Below are 15,939 nucleotides of genomic sequence, written 5' to 3'. Positions count from 1 at the left end.
GCTGCGGCACCTCCCCGGCTGGGAGCGAACCCTGGCAGCGGCCCCGAGCCGAGGGATTTGCCTGCGCCGGGGTCCCTTCGCTGGGCTAGGGGATCTTTGCTCATCTGCGTCAATTGCCCACGGAAAGACAAACGGAAGAAGAGTGGGGAAAGGAAAGAAAACCCCTTCTTATCTAGATGAAACCACTATCGCGCTTTTTTCCGCACTGGGAAATTCGATGAGTTGCCACTCGCCCATGCAAGGGTGAATTTCGTAATGCCACGATTGTGGTTTTATTTTTAAATTGTGCTCTTTATTTTTAAAATGAAAACTATCGATGCACTCTAGGAAATATCTTTCCTTTGATAATACCTAGTAGTGATTATTGAGAAGGCAGGAGTTTCAACTTTCTGAAAACGTTTATTTCCAACCTTGGGATATAAAGCTTGTAAACTTAGAAACCAAAGGAGAACAAAAGCGTTTGCAAATTTATATGTATATATAAAAAATTTTAAAACCTCACTTCTTTACTCTAGGATAGCAGGTAAAAGCGTCCCACGAGATTTCGGAGGGCGGGATTAGCACAAGAGACAGCTTGTCTTGTTCTGTAAAAACATCACACGAGCCTCAGTCTGAGAATCAGTTAGCACGAAACGTGTAAGAGGGAGCTTGGGATGTTTCTTCCGAAGGGGAAAAAAGGCAAGAAAGTCACAGTTTAAGAACCAGATCTGAGGAAAGGTGTCTACATTTTGATAATGCTAAAGATGGGGAGAAGCTACTCTGAGGGATATTAGAGGTGGAGAGTTTGAGATAGAGGAGCACACAGCGGCCTTCGGCATTACCAATCTGTATTAAATGTGACTCGGTTCACGGTAGAGAGACGGCCACAGCGCTCGGGACGGACGTGGGGACACAGTCCCCGTGGACTGAGGAAGAGTATTGGCCTTCCTGTAATACGGGAACGGGAAAATTTGGAAGGGAGGCAGGCAGAGCACGTCCCGGTTTCTTTGGTGGCTCCGTGTTATCTCCTCGGTCCTGACCACAGAAAAAGCGCTGCAAGAGAGAGGGCTGGTTGGCAGCCCCCTTTCGAGCTTTAGCAACGTGTCAGCAGCCCACGGACACGCGTGGGGGGAGCCCGGGCGGCCCCTCCGTGGGCCGGGGGGCTGCTGTGGAAAAGACGGACACTTCACCGGCACAGCGGGGTCATAAATAAAATCGGGCGGCCCCCGGCAAGAGAAGGTCGGGGGCCGGGGGAGAGGCTATACGTCCCCGTCCACCAGGCTGAAGTGTTTGCCCGGCCCGGGGAGGCAGAGGTAGGGGATGGCGCTGCCCGGGCAGAGCAGGGGAAAAGGCAGCGGCAGCAAGCAGCGGCTAAGCAGGGGGCTGTCCTTGTAGAGGGACGGGAAGGAGAGAGCCGCGGCGGCAGCGGGGACCTGCGGCTCCCCGGGAGGCTCGGCGGGCCCCGGCCCCTGGCCCTCGGGCTCGGACGACATTTGTCTCTTGAGCTTGTTGCGGCGGTTCTGGAACCAGATCTTCACCTGGGTCTCAGTGAGGTGCAGCGCGGCGGCCAGCCCGGCCCGCTCGGAGCTGCTCAGGTAGCGCTTCACATCGAAGGTGGACTCCAGCTGGAACACCTGGCTCTTGGAGAAGATGGTCCGCGTCTTCTTCCTGCCGCCCGCCGCCGACGATCTGCCGTTCTCCGAGCCGCAGCCCCCGGCCTCTCTCTGCGGCGGCTGCCGGGGGATGTGTAGCCTCTCCGTGGGGAGCGGGGACCCCGTATCCCCGCCCTCGGAGCGGAAGCTGCGGCTCTTCCCTTCTGCCCGGAGCCGGCGGGACTCGCTGCCTGCAAGGGCAAAGCACAGCATCAGTCCCCGCCGCCGCCCGCACCCTCGCCCCGCATGCACGCACGGCCCGGCGGAGCGCAGGGAGAGGGTGGGGGACAGGATGGGGAGGGGGCTGCCGAGGGCTGGCCGCGGTCCCACACCCTCCAGAGGGGAGCAGGAGGGTGAGGCGCTTCCATAAGGATCCGAGGAAATCCCTCTGCCCCCGGTATGACACGGCACAGACAGCCCCAGGAAGCCGGGAGGGGGGCACAACACCCTGGAAGCAGGTTGGTGCGTGTGCGGCGGCATCTCCCCGCGTCCGCCCGCGGAGCCTCCCCTCCTCCTGCCTGTGCGTGTGTGTGTCTGCGTGTGCCTTTCTGTGTTTGTGTGTGCGTGTGTCTGTGTCTGTGTGTGTCTGTGACTGTGCCCGTGTGTACGTGTCTGTGTCTGTGTCTCTGTGTGTCTGTGTGTGTGTCTGTGTGTCTGTGTCTGCGTGTGCGCGGGCCCGGCCCGGCGGTGCTGGGGCTGCCCAGGTACCGCCTGGGTGGGGGCCGGACTGCGGCCCGACGTGCGGGACAGCCTGAGGCGGCTGCTGGCTCCGTACCCGAGTCGCTGGAGCCTTTACTGGGGTCTTGCTCCTCAGGCCCCTCTCCCTCCTCTTCCTCCTCTTCCTCTTCCTCCGGCAGCGCGCAGCGGGCTGTGCCCTGCTCCCTGGCCGGGCGGCGGGGGCCGGGCTGCAGGATGCTGTCGATGCTGAAGGCCGGCGGCGCGGCCGGGGCTGGTGGGGCTCGGCGGCCGCCCCCGAGCTGCACCATGGCGCGGCGAGCCGAGCGTGTCCGAGCCGAGCGTGTCCGAGCCGAGCGTGTCCGAGCCGAGCCGAGCCGAGCCGAGCCGAGCCGAGCCGAGCCGCAGGACTGGAGGCGGTGGCGGGAGGGCCGCAGCCGGGGCGGAGGGAAGGATGGGTCCGGGTAGGAGGAGGGGTCCGGGTGGCGGAGGGAGGGGATGGAGCTAGGGGGAGCCAAAGGACTGACGACGGGGGGAGCCGTGCAGGGAAAGGAAAGTGGGAGGGGAGGCTGCAGAGTGGAGAGAAGGAAAAGGAGAAGGAACTAGAGGGAAGCGGAGAGGAAGGGAGGGGCGGGGGGCACGGCAAGATGTCCCGAAAGAGTGGCCTGGGCAGCCGCGGCAGGACAGGGCTGGCTGCCCTCCAGCCTAGGCCCTTCACTGTAAGTGGGCAGAGGGAAGGCAGAGCCAGAGCCCACGGCAAAGGCGAAGAGGAGATGGGATGGTAGAACGGAGATCTCTGCACTGAGGGAGAAGAGCGGAGGGAGAAGATTGGAAATAAAATCAGGGGAATGAGGCGGAGGCCGGCGAGGAAAAGCAGCCATGGCAGGCAGGGAGGGAAGGAGGGAAAAGGGAAGCTGGGAGCCGCGAACCCCTTCCCCGTGTTTGTACAGTACCTGGCACGACCCCAGGCAGTCGGCTGAAGGCATTTGCTTAAGATTGTCCGTGCCGCTGTTCTGCAGTGGGGTAGACTGTGGAAGAGTAGTTCCTACAGCCAACGTCTCTTCCCTGTAGTCCTTTCACCTGTAGACTCTCAGACTGAGTACACATGGTTTCCCTGGAGAGAAAGGGACCCTTTTTTCCTCCCAAGGAGCCCCGTGGTGTCAGGCCACCCCAAAATCCACACATAACTTCCACACGCTCCCCCACACCTCACCATCCCCTGTACATCCTCCCCTCCTCCCCGCGGGTCAGCAGAGCTCTTCTGTAGCTTTCAAAGGAGAGAGTGCTGGCCGGCAGCGTGGGGGTATGTGAGTTCACCAAGGTGTGCCTTTGGGAGATGGAGAAGCGCTCATCTGAGCTGTGGAACTTGGGAAAGGATCGATGTGTTTCTGTACTATCTTGAGGACTTTTGCTTCCCACTACCTCCCAGCACTGTAGTGTTTTAAAACCCGTTTGCACTACTCGAGGCAGGACTTCCAGCGATTTTAGAGCCACCGTCAGTTGCGGATCACAGGGAAACCTCTCCGTCTCTGCGACCCCGTGTAAAGCCAGGGGAATGCTTCCAACCGGCTTTTAAGAGGGCTTTTAGTCCGAATCTCGAGGTTTCCACCACGAAAACTGCTGAGGGCAAGCGAGAACCCCTTGAAAAAGAGTTGACAATAGAAGTGCTGACAGGCTTTTAAATATTGTGATGCCAGAGAGTCCATGAGCTAAAATCAGGGGGCATCTTAAGGCTTTGGACTGCGTTAATCTTTAACGCACTGGTACTTGAGAGAGCAGGTTTCTGCTCTTTTTCATGTAATTTTTTTTTCAATTTATGAATGCACTCAAATTTTAATGCAGCCGTCTGCTGGAGAGCTGCACATTTTTCTGCCAGTCGAAAAAGAAATATATCCATCTTCCATCAACACGATTATTGGCCACAGGCCCAAACTTGTTGCATTTGTCTTGCAGTCTTCTATACGAACTGGTGGTTTTATCAGAGCAAAATATCTATTTAAGAGAGGGCGAGGGAAGGGCCAAGGGAAGGGCCGCGGTAGAGAGGTACAAAATGTGAAGAAGCAGCTGAAAATATAGTTTAAGAAATTCAGTCTGAGATGGTAAAACTAGGAGCATGGGAGACTTGGATGCCAGGTCGGGCCCCTCTTTGCGCTCCTGTCTTGGTCTCCCCTCTGTCTGTGAGTGAGGCACGTCCCAGGTGATCACATCTGTTCTTGCTGCAAACCATTTCCCTTCTAGTTCCAAAAGGAAAGAAAAAGTCCCTCCTAAAAAGCAAATGCCTTGACTCAGTGTATTTTCCTAGAAGACATTTTCTTAGAAGAAAAAGTTAAAGTTGAAAAAGATAGAAATAAGATGGAAAGTGAAGAAGGAGACATAAGTTTTATCACCCAATATTTTTTTTCACCACGGCCCCCTCCACTTGCCGAGCAGTCCAAGCCCAGCCCTGGGAGATGCGGCCGGGTAACATCCTGCACTGGGGTAGAAAGGTTTGTCATCCTTTCCCAGCCCCATTTGGCCACTTTTCAAAACCGTTTTCGGTTTGCTGGGGGTTTTTTTCCCCGACAAACTTCGTGCAGACGGAGCACACTACAGAGCTAGATCTCTTCAGCCCCTGGGACAAGTTGGAATCAATTCACTGGCCACAAGAGGATGGGGAGGGCGGGGAGCGGGGTCCCCCTGCAGCGTGTTCTACAAGCCAGATCCTTACCGAGCTCCTCATGCCCTCTGCTAGGTCACCTTATCTTCGAGGGGAAATAAAGACCAACAGCTAGAGCGTGTCCTGCACAACCCAATCACCTGCGAACAGTCCTCCTTCGGAGGGAGCGGGACTGCGGCGGGGGAAGGCAGCGGAACCCCCCGGGCCCACTCCAGGCCCCCAGTAACACAGTCCGAGCCCCCGCCCCGCATCTGATCCATACTTTATGTGGGGAACAGTGTCCGACAGGGCAGAGGGGCGGGAGTCTTTCCCAAAATTCAGGGGCTTTTTCCAACAAATGGTTCCCGGGATGCGTGGAGCAGCCCCGGGAAGAGCTTCTTGTAGGAGCGGCCCTGGGCAGGGGCGGCTTTGGCCTTGGCCTTCGCATTCTGAGAGAATCAGAGCCAGCAAAGAGGATCCGGGGTCAGAGAGGCCAGAGAGTGGATTCCCTCGCGGCTGCTCCCCCTCAGCACCGCTCCGCACCATCGCGGTTCTCTCCCGGGCTCCGAAAGGCTGCCGGTTACAAGCAACAGTTTTTCCTGCAATAGGTAGAGATATTCCGACACTGGTGCTTTTTCAGCCCACGCTTCATTTGCATTTTATTTGTGGAGAACCTCGTTGTCCGGGACGCGTAAGGACACGGAGGCCGGTACCTCACAGCGGCAGGGCAGGAAGAGAGAACCTTTCCCTTTTAATAATATAATCCTGCACTAGAAGCTAACATCGTGCAGAGTGGAAACCTTTCACCTGGGAAAGCTTTTTACCAGAAATCACTCGTCATACATATCTATTTTTCCATTTTCGCTCAGAGCACAAGAACTCTCTTACTTTAAACCTGATGGAAATGAAATCTGATTAGATGGTACAGAAACGCCGAAGTCTGGTTTTGCTTGGTTTACGGAATCGAGCTTGGTTTATCCCCCGAGGTACTCGAGGGTAAAAGTCACTCCCTGGATTTCATATCCTCTTGCAAGTAAGACCCTGGCAATTGCAGACACAGCGGCACCTCACAGCGCTCTTTAAACCACCTCCCGTGCTCTCCCGGGACACAACCGTGGCGAGTGGGTCCGGAGCAGAAGCGCTGTCCGAAAAGTTCATTAAAATCACTAGGCGGGTTTGGGCACCTTGGCGCTGCTGGTCCCTAAATAAAACTCGCTTTAGCGGTTCAGCCGTGGCTGGACATGAATTGCCGTTTGCTGTTGTGGTCTCAAACCACCCTGCCGCCGCCCTCCTGGGGCAGGCAGAGGTTCGGGGCAGCGGGAACATCCCTCGCCTGCGCTGGGCATCCCGGGGAGGGAGCGGGGGAGGGAGGGCAGAGACAACGGTATCGCTAGCTGGAAAGCAACTCTTCCTGGAGATCCCCAGGAAGGCAGCTACAAAAGTCGCACAGTAACTGGCTGTTCTAGGGAGCTGGGCACTCTCAGAGGAGTGCTCCGGCCCAAGAGGTGTTGGGGCACAGGCAGATGGGGCCATGCTGTGACCCCGGGACAGAGCATCCCTTTTCGAAACTCTTTGTTTCTCTCTGAGGTCAGTTCACGGTTCTCAGCTAAATCGCCTTCCTCTAGACACTGTGCTTGATACCTGCGGAAAAATCCTGGAGGGGACTTCCGAATAAAGCTAGTAATTCACGACTGTTCAGTAGACTGGAATTGCCAAAGAGGAAAGAGAGAGGGAGAGAAAAGAAGAAAAGAAAGAAGAAAAGAAAAGAAAAGAAAAGAAAAGAAAAGAAAAGAAAAGAAAAGAAAAGAAAAGAAAAGAAAAGAAAAGAAAAGAAAAGAAAAGAAAAGAGAAAAGAAAAGAAAAGAAAAGAAAAGAAAAGAAAAGAAAAGAAAAGAAAAGAAAAGAAAAGAAAAGAAAAGAAAAGAAAAGAGAAAAGAAAAAGAAAGAAACTTTAAATTTTAGGTGCACATCTAAGTTTTCATTTGTATCTTTTTGAATAGACTTCCATGTATCTCACTACACAGAAATTAAATAGTAAGCAGACTTGAGAAACTCAGGATAGATAAAGGAAGCATTAAGACATCCACCATAAAGTTACATTCATTTGGAATGGGAAGGGAAATGTAAGAATATTGCCTGGATCTGAGGCTGACAGCACTAAACACTGTGAGTCCGCTGGAGTCTGGAGCGAGTCTCTCTCCGGTCAATGGTGAGCACGGGGCACATTGGCAGGGGGCACAGACAGACTATTCCAAGATAATGCAGAGGAAAAGGAAAAAAACCAGAATCGATCCAAATATATTGTTGAACAGTGGAGCCAGCACGCACCTATGAGATTTATCAAGTATTGATTTGCATGAATATTTTAGACTCGTGCCTACGAGAAAAGTTATGGGCCATCTTAAGCCGGTGAGCAATGTACCATTTGCAAAGTAGCCATTTAACAAGGTGCTTTCCAGTATATCGATCATTTTCATTTAAAGTGTAATTAATAATAACATCTTACTGCAGCTACACTAGGAATTTATTTCAAAAGGGCAGTTCAGACTCTATTTTGATTGTCATTTGCTTTGCTTAAAAAAAAAAATCTTTTCACTGATTATTTTTATTAGCGTCCAATAAACACAAGTTGTCTTTGTGAGTAATCTGGCAAGGTTTTTCTTTGCCTCGCCTCTGGAGTGCCATCTAGCTAAGCTGTTGTAGCAACATTCATTAAATAAATGTCAACAGAAAAGGATTTATGCTGCATAATAATATTACAGCTGTAGTATAACTGGATTTATTTTAAAGCTATTCTGAGGTTGCTTTGATCTATAAAGCAGCAACGTATGTCTCTGTATGTCACAAACAGCCTTTGCTAAAGGACTTCGAGCTTTACAGTCCATCAACATTTTTCTTAGAGTTTTCTCTTTGCAGAAGCAGCACAAAGCGTGTGACTCTTACCTTTTTTATTTGTTTAATAAAAAATACACACAAGGAAGAAAACTGAAGAATTTGCTGTCCTGATTTGTGGGTTGGGCTTGGATGTTTGGGTCTGGGGAATTTTGCCTGTTTTGAAATAGTCAATGCACATACATCAGGGACTGCATCTATTGCTAGCTATTTCTCTGCATCCTACAGAAATTTCTTGCCATCAGGTACAGGGAAAAGTATCATTAAAAAAAGCTATAAGGTAAAGAAACCTGAGGTGTGTATGTTCCTACTTTCAGCACATACTTTTAATAAGCCACTATAAATCATTTTCTGCAGAATAAGGCATAAGTAAGCACTTTTTCTTAGATAATTTCACGTCTTGCACCTTTTAATATTTTACCATGATCATAAGTTACAAATACAGTGTATGAAAAAAATCTGTTTATTGATATAATCAGCACATCTTTAAAAAACAAACATACTAATGTCAAAACACATTTTAAAAATCCGATTGATCATTTAGCCCTGCCAGTTCCTTAACTTCAAGAAAAGAATATTTAGTAGAATCAGAAGTATAATAATCTCATATGTTACTCCAAAGAAAAGGCATGTGGAGAGTGGCAGGTGTGTTAAATTTCTCGTTGGATTACAATCTACTTTGATATGACTGTAGTGAGTCAGGATTTCACTCCAGTAGGTAACACTGGGAGATCTGGGGAGCTGCATTTGAAGGGAAAAACGGTCTAGCCGCTTTCTTCCAGGGGCAGGCAATCTTTGAACGGCATCAAAATCAAGTGCTTGCACCCTGAGGAAGAAACATCACCCCAAGTCACCTCCTCTGGCAGGAAAAGGCTGAAGTCCAGCCCAGCCACTTTCCCCCGCTGCCGGCGGGTCCTGTCCAGGGCACCGATATCCTCAACTTCGCCACTTCCCAGTCCTTCTTACACCGCTCGGGGACCAGGCTTTAAAAGTTTTCATCTCAAATTCGGGTGTTTGATGGATATGCCAAGAAAACGGCAGCAGAATATGTCCGGAGATTTCAGAAGGAGAGCAGCAGCAGCTGAAAAAAAAAAAAAAAAAAAAAAAGAAAGAAAAGAAAAGAAAAGAAAAAGAATAACCCCAAAAGACAACAGCTTCCAGAAACGGGGCTTAAGTCGAAACCAGTATCCCGGCAATTTAGTACTTTTCTCCGGAACCTACAAATATATATATGTATACATATATATGTAATTCTCGAGTGGTTTTGAGGCTTGCAACGTCCTGACTTCAACTGCACGGGCTGGTGCTCAAAGCCATACTTCGGGCCAAAGCAGAAGAAAAAATGAAAAAAAAAAAGAAAACGAAAAAAAAAAAGAAAAAAAAAAAAGAAAAAGAAAAAGAAAAGGAAAAGAAAAAAATAGAGGGAGGAAAGCCCAAAATTGTGTCGAGGTTATAATCCACCCCTGACCCTTCTTCTCAGATTTAGTATCAAAGCTGAAGCTTCACCACATCTTGCTGATCAATTTCATAGCCAGAAAAAGCAAGATTGCTCCAATTATAATGAAAAGTGTAGGAAATAGTAAGAATTAGACTGCCCTTCCTTCTCGGGAGACAGGTCCGCATGCACGTTCCCCAACAGATCCAGGACCTGAAGGGACACCAAGTGCTCCGAGCTGGTTGGTTCAATTGCAGCTGATTATGCCCTAAAACATACAATCAAAGCTTGACTTTCCACCAAGGCCGAGTTTTATAAGGTCATTTCCCCCTTAATATTTGGAAAAAGAAATTCAAACTTTTAGAAACAATGATGGTCCCGAAATTAATTTTAAGAGTGAGTAGGAGGGGAGAAAAAAACAGTTATTAAAAAAAAAATCAATAACTTGGCATGCATAATACTTCATATAATACCATGTTGCAGGTTCGCTCGCATAACCGGCCATACAGCTCCCCAGTCTGTTCCCATCTGATTATTTTTCTTTCCTTCCTTTTTAATTGCCAGTGAATTATTAATCGATTACACAAACCAATCCCGTAAGAGACAGATAAGTCGAGGTGCACTTTCCTCAACTTCTTCAGGAGACCAAAAAAAAAAAAGTGGCGAATCCACTTGTAAAATACAGTATGTGGAATTACATACATATATATGTATATATAAACCCGTGTATTTTAGCTGATAATTTGCCAGGGAAATAAAATGAAAACAAAGAAACCAAATCCTCACAGCTCGGATTTCAGCAGGGCAAATTCTTTTCAACAATTTGACTTCAAGTTGTTTCAAATCAAACTCCTGCATCGAGAAGGACCAGGGGGCACCAGCACATGCTTGGGTGTCGATAGTATGGAAATGTGAGTAACAATGGGAGGGGGATCTGTACGAATTAAGTGGCTAAAACAAAGGGCCCTAGAGAAGCTGCTGGAGGCCGGGATCAGCAGGATCCCCGGCTCTGCACGGAAAGCTGCTGGGGCAGCGGGGAGACTTCAAGGTTTCCCTGTAGGAGCGCTGGCCCGGGGCACCAGAGGTCCCGGGGAAGGTCTCCTGGCCGCGGCGGGGGCCCCGAGGCTTGGCCGCCCGCGGGCTGGGGGCGGCGAGGCCGGAAAGCGCCGGCTGTTCCGTACATTCGTATCACGCTCGGCAGCTCTGCGGGTCGCAGGAGGAAGGGTCGGGGGAGTCTGTTGCCCCCCGGAAAACGCCGGTCTGTGTCACCCTGGGGCCGGGGCGGCGGTGAGGGTTTAGCCGCTGCCACGGGGCTGGATTTTCTTTGGATGCACGGCGGTGGGAGCCCCGCCGACCTGATCCCGGTGCATGGCTGGGGTTTTTGCAGTCCTTTCGGCTCCCTCCGGCTGCCGCACGTCGCTCCGAGTTAACCCCAAGAGTAAGTTTATTGCACGTTAAAAAAAAAAAAAAAGGTCAAAAGCAGAAAATCGAGAAACGTGTAAGTTGAAAATAAAAAGTCCGTGGAGGAATGGGGGTGGAGCTGGAAGCCGAGGGAGGGGGCGAGGGGGCCGCGGTCCCGGCAGAGGTGGGCGCTCAGACGAGTCCTGTCATCTGCGACCGTAGGAAAGGGAGGGAGGCGGCGGGGAAGGTGCCCAGGGGATAGCTGACGCCGCTGGAGAAGCCCACCAAGGGGGGCGACATGTGCGGCAGGGTGAAGCCCAAGGCGCTCGCCGGCGAGTTCTCGTGGTACAAAATGGGGACCCGCACTATCCTTTGGGCTGCGTGGGAGAGGTTGGCCGCTTCCAGGTCTGCGGCCAGCTGCCGCTTCCACTTGTTGCGGCGGTTCTGGAACCAGATCTTCACCTGGGTTTCAGTGAGGTGCAGCGAGGCGGCCAGCCCGGCCCGCTCGGAGCTGCTCAAGTAGCGCTTCACGTCGAAGGTGGACTCCAGCTGGAACACCTGGCTACGGCTGAACACCGTGCGCGTCTTCTTCTTGCGGCCGGCGGCGCGTTGCTCCGGCTCCCCCGGCTCCTCGCCGCGCTCCTCCTCCTCCTCGCGGCCTCCCGGCCCCGGCCGCCCGCCCGCCGGGCCTCTCGCCGCCGCCCGCCCGCCACCGGCCGCCCGCTCCGCCGGCTCCTCGGGCAGCTCGGGCGAGTCTCGGTCGCTGGCTGCGGAGAGAGGCAGAGGGCTGTTGCAGAGATTGAGGGAGCAGGGGCACCACACAGCCCGCCCACCCCGCGCCTCGCTCACCGGGAGGGGAAACAACGCGGCTGCGAGGAGAGCAAGGCCGGGAAGCGAGGGGCCCGGGAAAAGGCTCCTGCCATTTCTCTGCCTCCTGAGATAAACTCCCAAACGTTTCTGAGTGTATACACACACGCATGCTTATATGGAAACACAAACCTTGTATTACATATATATAACTATACTGATCTATGGACATGCTCATCAATCTGCCTATGTGTGCACACACACAAACGCACTCCTACGTATGTGTATAACACATATAGACTGTTTCCGAATCATAAAACGTACCCATGTATATATACACACGTGTACATGCACAAAAGTGTGTGTATACTTTTTATATCTGTATGTACACACACGGATATGTGTGACCTCTCATTTATATACACACATCTGTATTTACTCACATACACACAAGTACATTTGTGAGTAAGTACATTGTGTCAGAGTGGTAAGCATAACAGTGCGTCCGTGTGTATATAAGGAGTATATAAGAGGGATAAAAAAAGAAATAATTCACTGCCCATTATTCTGGACTTCAAAAGCTAATGGATCAGGACAACTATTCTAGTATCGGGACATATCTCCGTGGAGTTCCCAACACTGTGCATTCCAACCACAATTTTAAAAGGGAAAAAAATATTTCTTTCTCTATAGAACAGAGGAAAACCAGAAAATTAAAAAAAAAAAAAAAAGAAAAAGAAAAGAAAAAGAGGTGGGGGGGGGGGAAAGCAGTTGTTTTTGGAGTACTTTTCTGTTTCTATATGTACCTTTGAGAGAAATTAAAAATATTAATAAACCCATTACTGTGAAAAGAAACTATTTGGATTACAAATCACGCCTCTTTTCCTTATTGAGCAATTGTGAGATCTCTACAGACTCGTATAGGATCACAGAGATGCGCCGAGGCACAATGTTTTTTCTATCAGTAGATAGAAAATAACCACTGATGGCAGCCCATACACTCTATCACATGTTAATTTCTGCCCCAAACCCAGGCTTCTGCTCCAGAACCCGCTCCATCGGGATCCCTGCAGCGAGAGGCCGCGCTGCGGGCGGAGGGCAGCGGGGCTGGCTCTACGGGATGGGGCGGCAGGGGCAGCTGGGACCGAGCCCAGCTGCTTCCCCGGCTTCCCAAACTCTCCACTGCGCTGCTGGGGGATTGTGCTCCCAGCTTTGTGGCTTAATGGGAAGTAAAAAAAAAAATAAAAAAAGGCAGACCTGCCTCTTAAAAAAAAAAATTTAAAAAAAAAATGGAGAGAGGAAAGAGAGAAGAAAAAGAGACGGGGGGGAAAGGGAAAGAAAAAAAAATCTCCAAGCAAGCCAAGAATCCCTGTTTACACTTCGGGCGGCGGGGCGGAGGCTCCAGGTGTCTGACACACAGGGAGCATTTCCGGAGATTTGCCCCGGGCGGCCGAATACGGGGAGGCAGGGCGGGGGCTGCGGGGGCACTCCGGGCATCCCCCTCCGGCCTGCTCCGGGCGGCCGCGGCGGGACCCGGACCTCCCCACCCCGGCCGGAGCAGGAACACCCCCCACCCCAGCCCCGGCAGGGCCCGGCGGTGAAGGGTGGGGAAAGGCGACTTACTGTCGGGGCTGGCGCAGCCCAGGAAGGCGGCGTGCGCCCGGCGGTACCAGCCGACGGCGGCGTCGCGGAGGGGACAGCCCGGGGCGCCGATGCGCAGCGGAGAGTGCGGCCCGCAGCGCGCACCCCCGCGCCCGCCGCCGCCCGCCGCCGCCCGCCGCGCCCCGCCGCCCGCCGTGCCCTCGGTGCCCAGCAGGTCCTCGATGAAGAAGGACGAGACGCGGGCGGAGGTGGAGCCGGCGTTTTCCGTGGCTTCGTCCGGCATCGTCGGAGAGAACTGCGGGAGGGGGTCCCGGCTCCGCCGGCGGCTGGCTCCTCGGCTCCCCGCTGCCCCGCGGCCGCCTCTCGCCTCTGCCTAGCCCCGTGGATGCTCTCCTGGTATAAAAGCGTTTTTTTCCGGAGTAATCATTTCAGATCGCGGTTTGCCATCATTTCCTGCAAGCTAGGAGGGGAGGGGGGAGGGGGAGGAGGGGAAGGGAACGGGGAAGGAAAAAAAAAAAAAAAAGCAGCCCGACAACCCATCGGAGGCGCCAGATTCTGTGCGAAAACGCTAATAACGAAATAAAAATGTCATGCGAGTTAAACGGCGGGCAGGAGCGGGGGATCCTGCGGTGGGCGGAGCGCCGCGTCGAATGGGATCTGCGCGGGGGAAGCGGCGGGCGCCGGGCGCTGCCGGGCGTCTGCGTGTGTCTGTTTGTGTGTGCGTGTCCGTGTGTGCGTCTGTGTCCGTGCGTGTCTGTGTGTCCGTGTGTGTGTCTGTGTGTCCGTGTGTGTGTCTGTGTGTCCGTGTGTGCGCGCGCCGCTCCGGGGCCGCCGTTCACGAGCTCCTTATTTAGGTCAATTAGGGAGCAAATCCCGGAGCGGGGGGGCGGCGGCGGCTGCCCCGGCACACGGGCCGCAGCCGGGGGGGCTTGGCCTCTCCACATCCCGGCCCTCCCATTGGCTACAGCGGGCTCAGCGGGCAGTCCCGGCAGCCAATCGGCGCCGCGGACATCGCGCCTATATTAATATCATTAATATCATTAATATCATTAATATCATTAATAATAATCACCCCCCGCCCGCCCCCCGCCGAGCGCTTTCGTGTGGCGGCGGCGGCGATGGACGGAGGAGATGCGCCCTCCGCCGCCCAGAGAGCCGGCTCCTGCCCCGCGGGCCCGGTCGCCGCCGCCGCGGGCTGTCGGCGGAGCGGTGAGGTTGTCCTCAGCCCGGAGCCCCCTGGTTGAGGCCTTTGAGTCGGTTTTGGGAGAGTGGCAGAGCGGCGACTGCCTCCGTGAGCAGGCAGTGGGTGTCCCGCCGGTGGAGGGGAGGGTGCCTTCTAGGGAAGGGAAGAGGACTCTCCTCTAAGGAGTTTCCCGAGGTCCGTTTTATTTGCCTTTATCTATATGTATATACATATACAGGTATATTTTTATAGATGCACATACGATGTCTGTATAGTTTATTTAGAAAGACAGCCAGCCCTGCTCATCGGAGAAGGAGCCGTCCGGGACTCCCTGTCTCCCGCCGCCCCGGCCGGGCAGGCTGCAGCAGTGCGCTGCCCCCTCCAGGAACGAGCCCGTGGTTCCTGACGTTACCCCTCTTCAGCCCGACTTTTTTATCGTTATTCTTACTGTAATCCCCTTCTGTGGGAAGCTGCAAAGTCTTCCTCCCCCCGCCCCCTTTTTGCAACCCTCTGGAGCCCGCCTTGAGACATGGACCCCAGCAACCCCACAAAAGCCCCCCTCGCTGCGGGACGCCGAAGCAGTAGGGTTCCCTCTGCCTTTTCCCTTGGGACCGGGCGAGCCAGGTTAGTAGAGGGGCGAGTCGGTCCAGAGTGCACGTCGGAGACTCGTGGAGGTTTGGGTGAGTACACAGATGCCCCTGCGATGCTCATCTGCAGATCAATCCTCTCCTCCTCCTCTGCTCCTCTTCTTTGCCGGAGGATCCCTCCTTGTTCCCCTTTGCGGTACTCCTGGACAAGTACCCCTTTCCCAAGCCCCGCCTCCCCTCCCTCTGTGGAACGGGACGCGGGTTGCTGCCCAGAGGGAGTGTCCGGCCGGGCACGGGAGCAGCCGGGAGCGGAGCCGGCCTCCCGGCTACGGAGCGGTCTCGCTCCCTTTCTCGGAGTAGCAGTGGGGACCTTTGAGGTCAGGGCCTATTTTTGAAAGAAAAATTAAAAAAAAAAAAAAAAAAAAAAAAAAAAAAAAAAAAAAAAAAGAAGAACGAAGATAAGGGAATAATGCAGCTTCCAACGGCTCCAGAAAGATGTAACCAGTCGGAGCTCTGAAATGGGCTCTGGAAAAGCAGGAGTATATAGCGGCACATTTGGCTTTCGCTCTTACTTAGGCAGAGACCGAGGGCAGTCTAGTGAATTGTAAACCGGGCGACAGAGCATTTGTCACTTGTTGCACAGAAGTGACGTTAACAAATACGACTTTTATGCTCTGCGCATTCTGCTTGTTCCTGCATAGGAAATATGAGTTTGGCCGATAGTTCTTATGCATACGTAAACCGTCAGCTCTATTTGACTGGCAGACTAAAAAAATACATGTGTGCTTTCCGGAATAAAGAGAAAAATGCGGCCCGCATTTCATATATACAATATGCACATCTATGTGTCCCCTACCCATATTTTAGGACGTGTCCCTCCAGTGTGATCATGCAACTTACTTAATATTGTTTGCTTTCTACTTATAAATAGTTTAATAAAATCACCATGAGTAAATTTGCTCTTGCTTTCCCCCTCTCCGGATTTCTTCAGTATAACACACTGTTTGGTGTGCAGTAATGCTGAACTGTGCTTGTGAAAATCGTGTATCTCAGATGTATTCCTGAAACACAGAACCAGGATGAGTACAATT

At 52.7% G+C, this 15,939-nt stretch overlaps 2 protein-coding genes across 3 annotated transcripts; both read right to left on the bottom strand.

Annotated features, from left to right (window-relative positions):
• Nucleotides 1–248: 248 nt before the first annotated feature.
• On the bottom strand, nt 249–2,707 carry LOC116444580 (homeobox protein HMX1-like). 2 transcript variants are annotated; one of them, XM_032110113.1, is made up of 2 exons: nt 2,407–2,707; nt 249–1,822 (listed from the first exon to the last, which is right to left on the bottom strand). In XM_032110113.1, the coding sequence occupies exons 1-2, from the start codon at nt 2,615–2,617 to the stop codon at nt 1,239–1,241; spliced, it is 795 nt and encodes a 264-aa protein (XP_031966004.1). In that variant the 5' UTR covers nt 2,618–2,707; the 3' UTR covers nt 249–1,238. The 2 variants fall into 2 exon arrangements, with proteins under 2 accessions (XP_031966004.1, XP_031966005.1); XM_032110114.1 differs by lacking the exon at nt 2,407–2,707 and adding an exon at nt 1,964–2,208.
• Nucleotides 2,708–8,221: 5,514 nt separating this feature from the next.
• Nucleotides 8,222–13,977, bottom strand: LOC116444459 (homeobox protein HMX1). The gene is made up of 2 exons (XM_032109881.1): nt 13,100–13,977; nt 8,222–11,436 (listed from the first exon to the last, which is right to left on the bottom strand). Exons 1-2 carry the CDS (start codon nt 13,359–13,361, stop codon nt 10,862–10,864), a joined length of 837 nt encoding a protein of 278 aa, XP_031965772.1. The 5' UTR covers nt 13,362–13,977; the 3' UTR covers nt 8,222–10,861.
• Between the last annotated feature and the right edge of the window lie 1,962 nt (nt 13,978–15,939).

This window comes from Corvus moneduloides, chromosome 5, assembly GCF_009650955.1.
Source record: "Corvus moneduloides isolate bCorMon1 chromosome 5, bCorMon1.pri, whole genome shotgun sequence".
Lineage (NCBI taxonomy): Eukaryota > Metazoa > Chordata > Aves > Passeriformes > Corvidae > Corvus > Corvus moneduloides.
Note: the sequence above shows the minus strand (reverse complement) of the source record. Positions and strands in the feature narration are given on the sequence as shown.

Bases quoted from the DNA above. Each gene is read 5' to 3' on its own strand.
- LOC116444459 (XM_032109881.1), bottom strand. From the start codon at position 13,361: ATGCCGGACGAAGCCACGGAAAACGCCGGCTCCACCTCCGCCCGCGTC. The intron at 11,437-13,099 runs GTAAGTCGCCTT...CTCTCTCCGCAG, and splicing joins GGGCTGCGCCAGCCCCGACA to CCAGCGACCGAGACTCGCCC.
- LOC116444580 (XM_032110113.1), bottom strand. From the start codon at position 2,617: ATGGTGCAGCTCGGGGGCGGCCGCCGAGCCCCACCAGCCCCGGCCGCG. The intron at 1,823-2,406 runs GTACGGAGCCAG...TTGCCCTTGCAG, and splicing joins TAAAGGCTCCAGCGACTCGG to GCAGCGAGTCCCGCCGGCTC.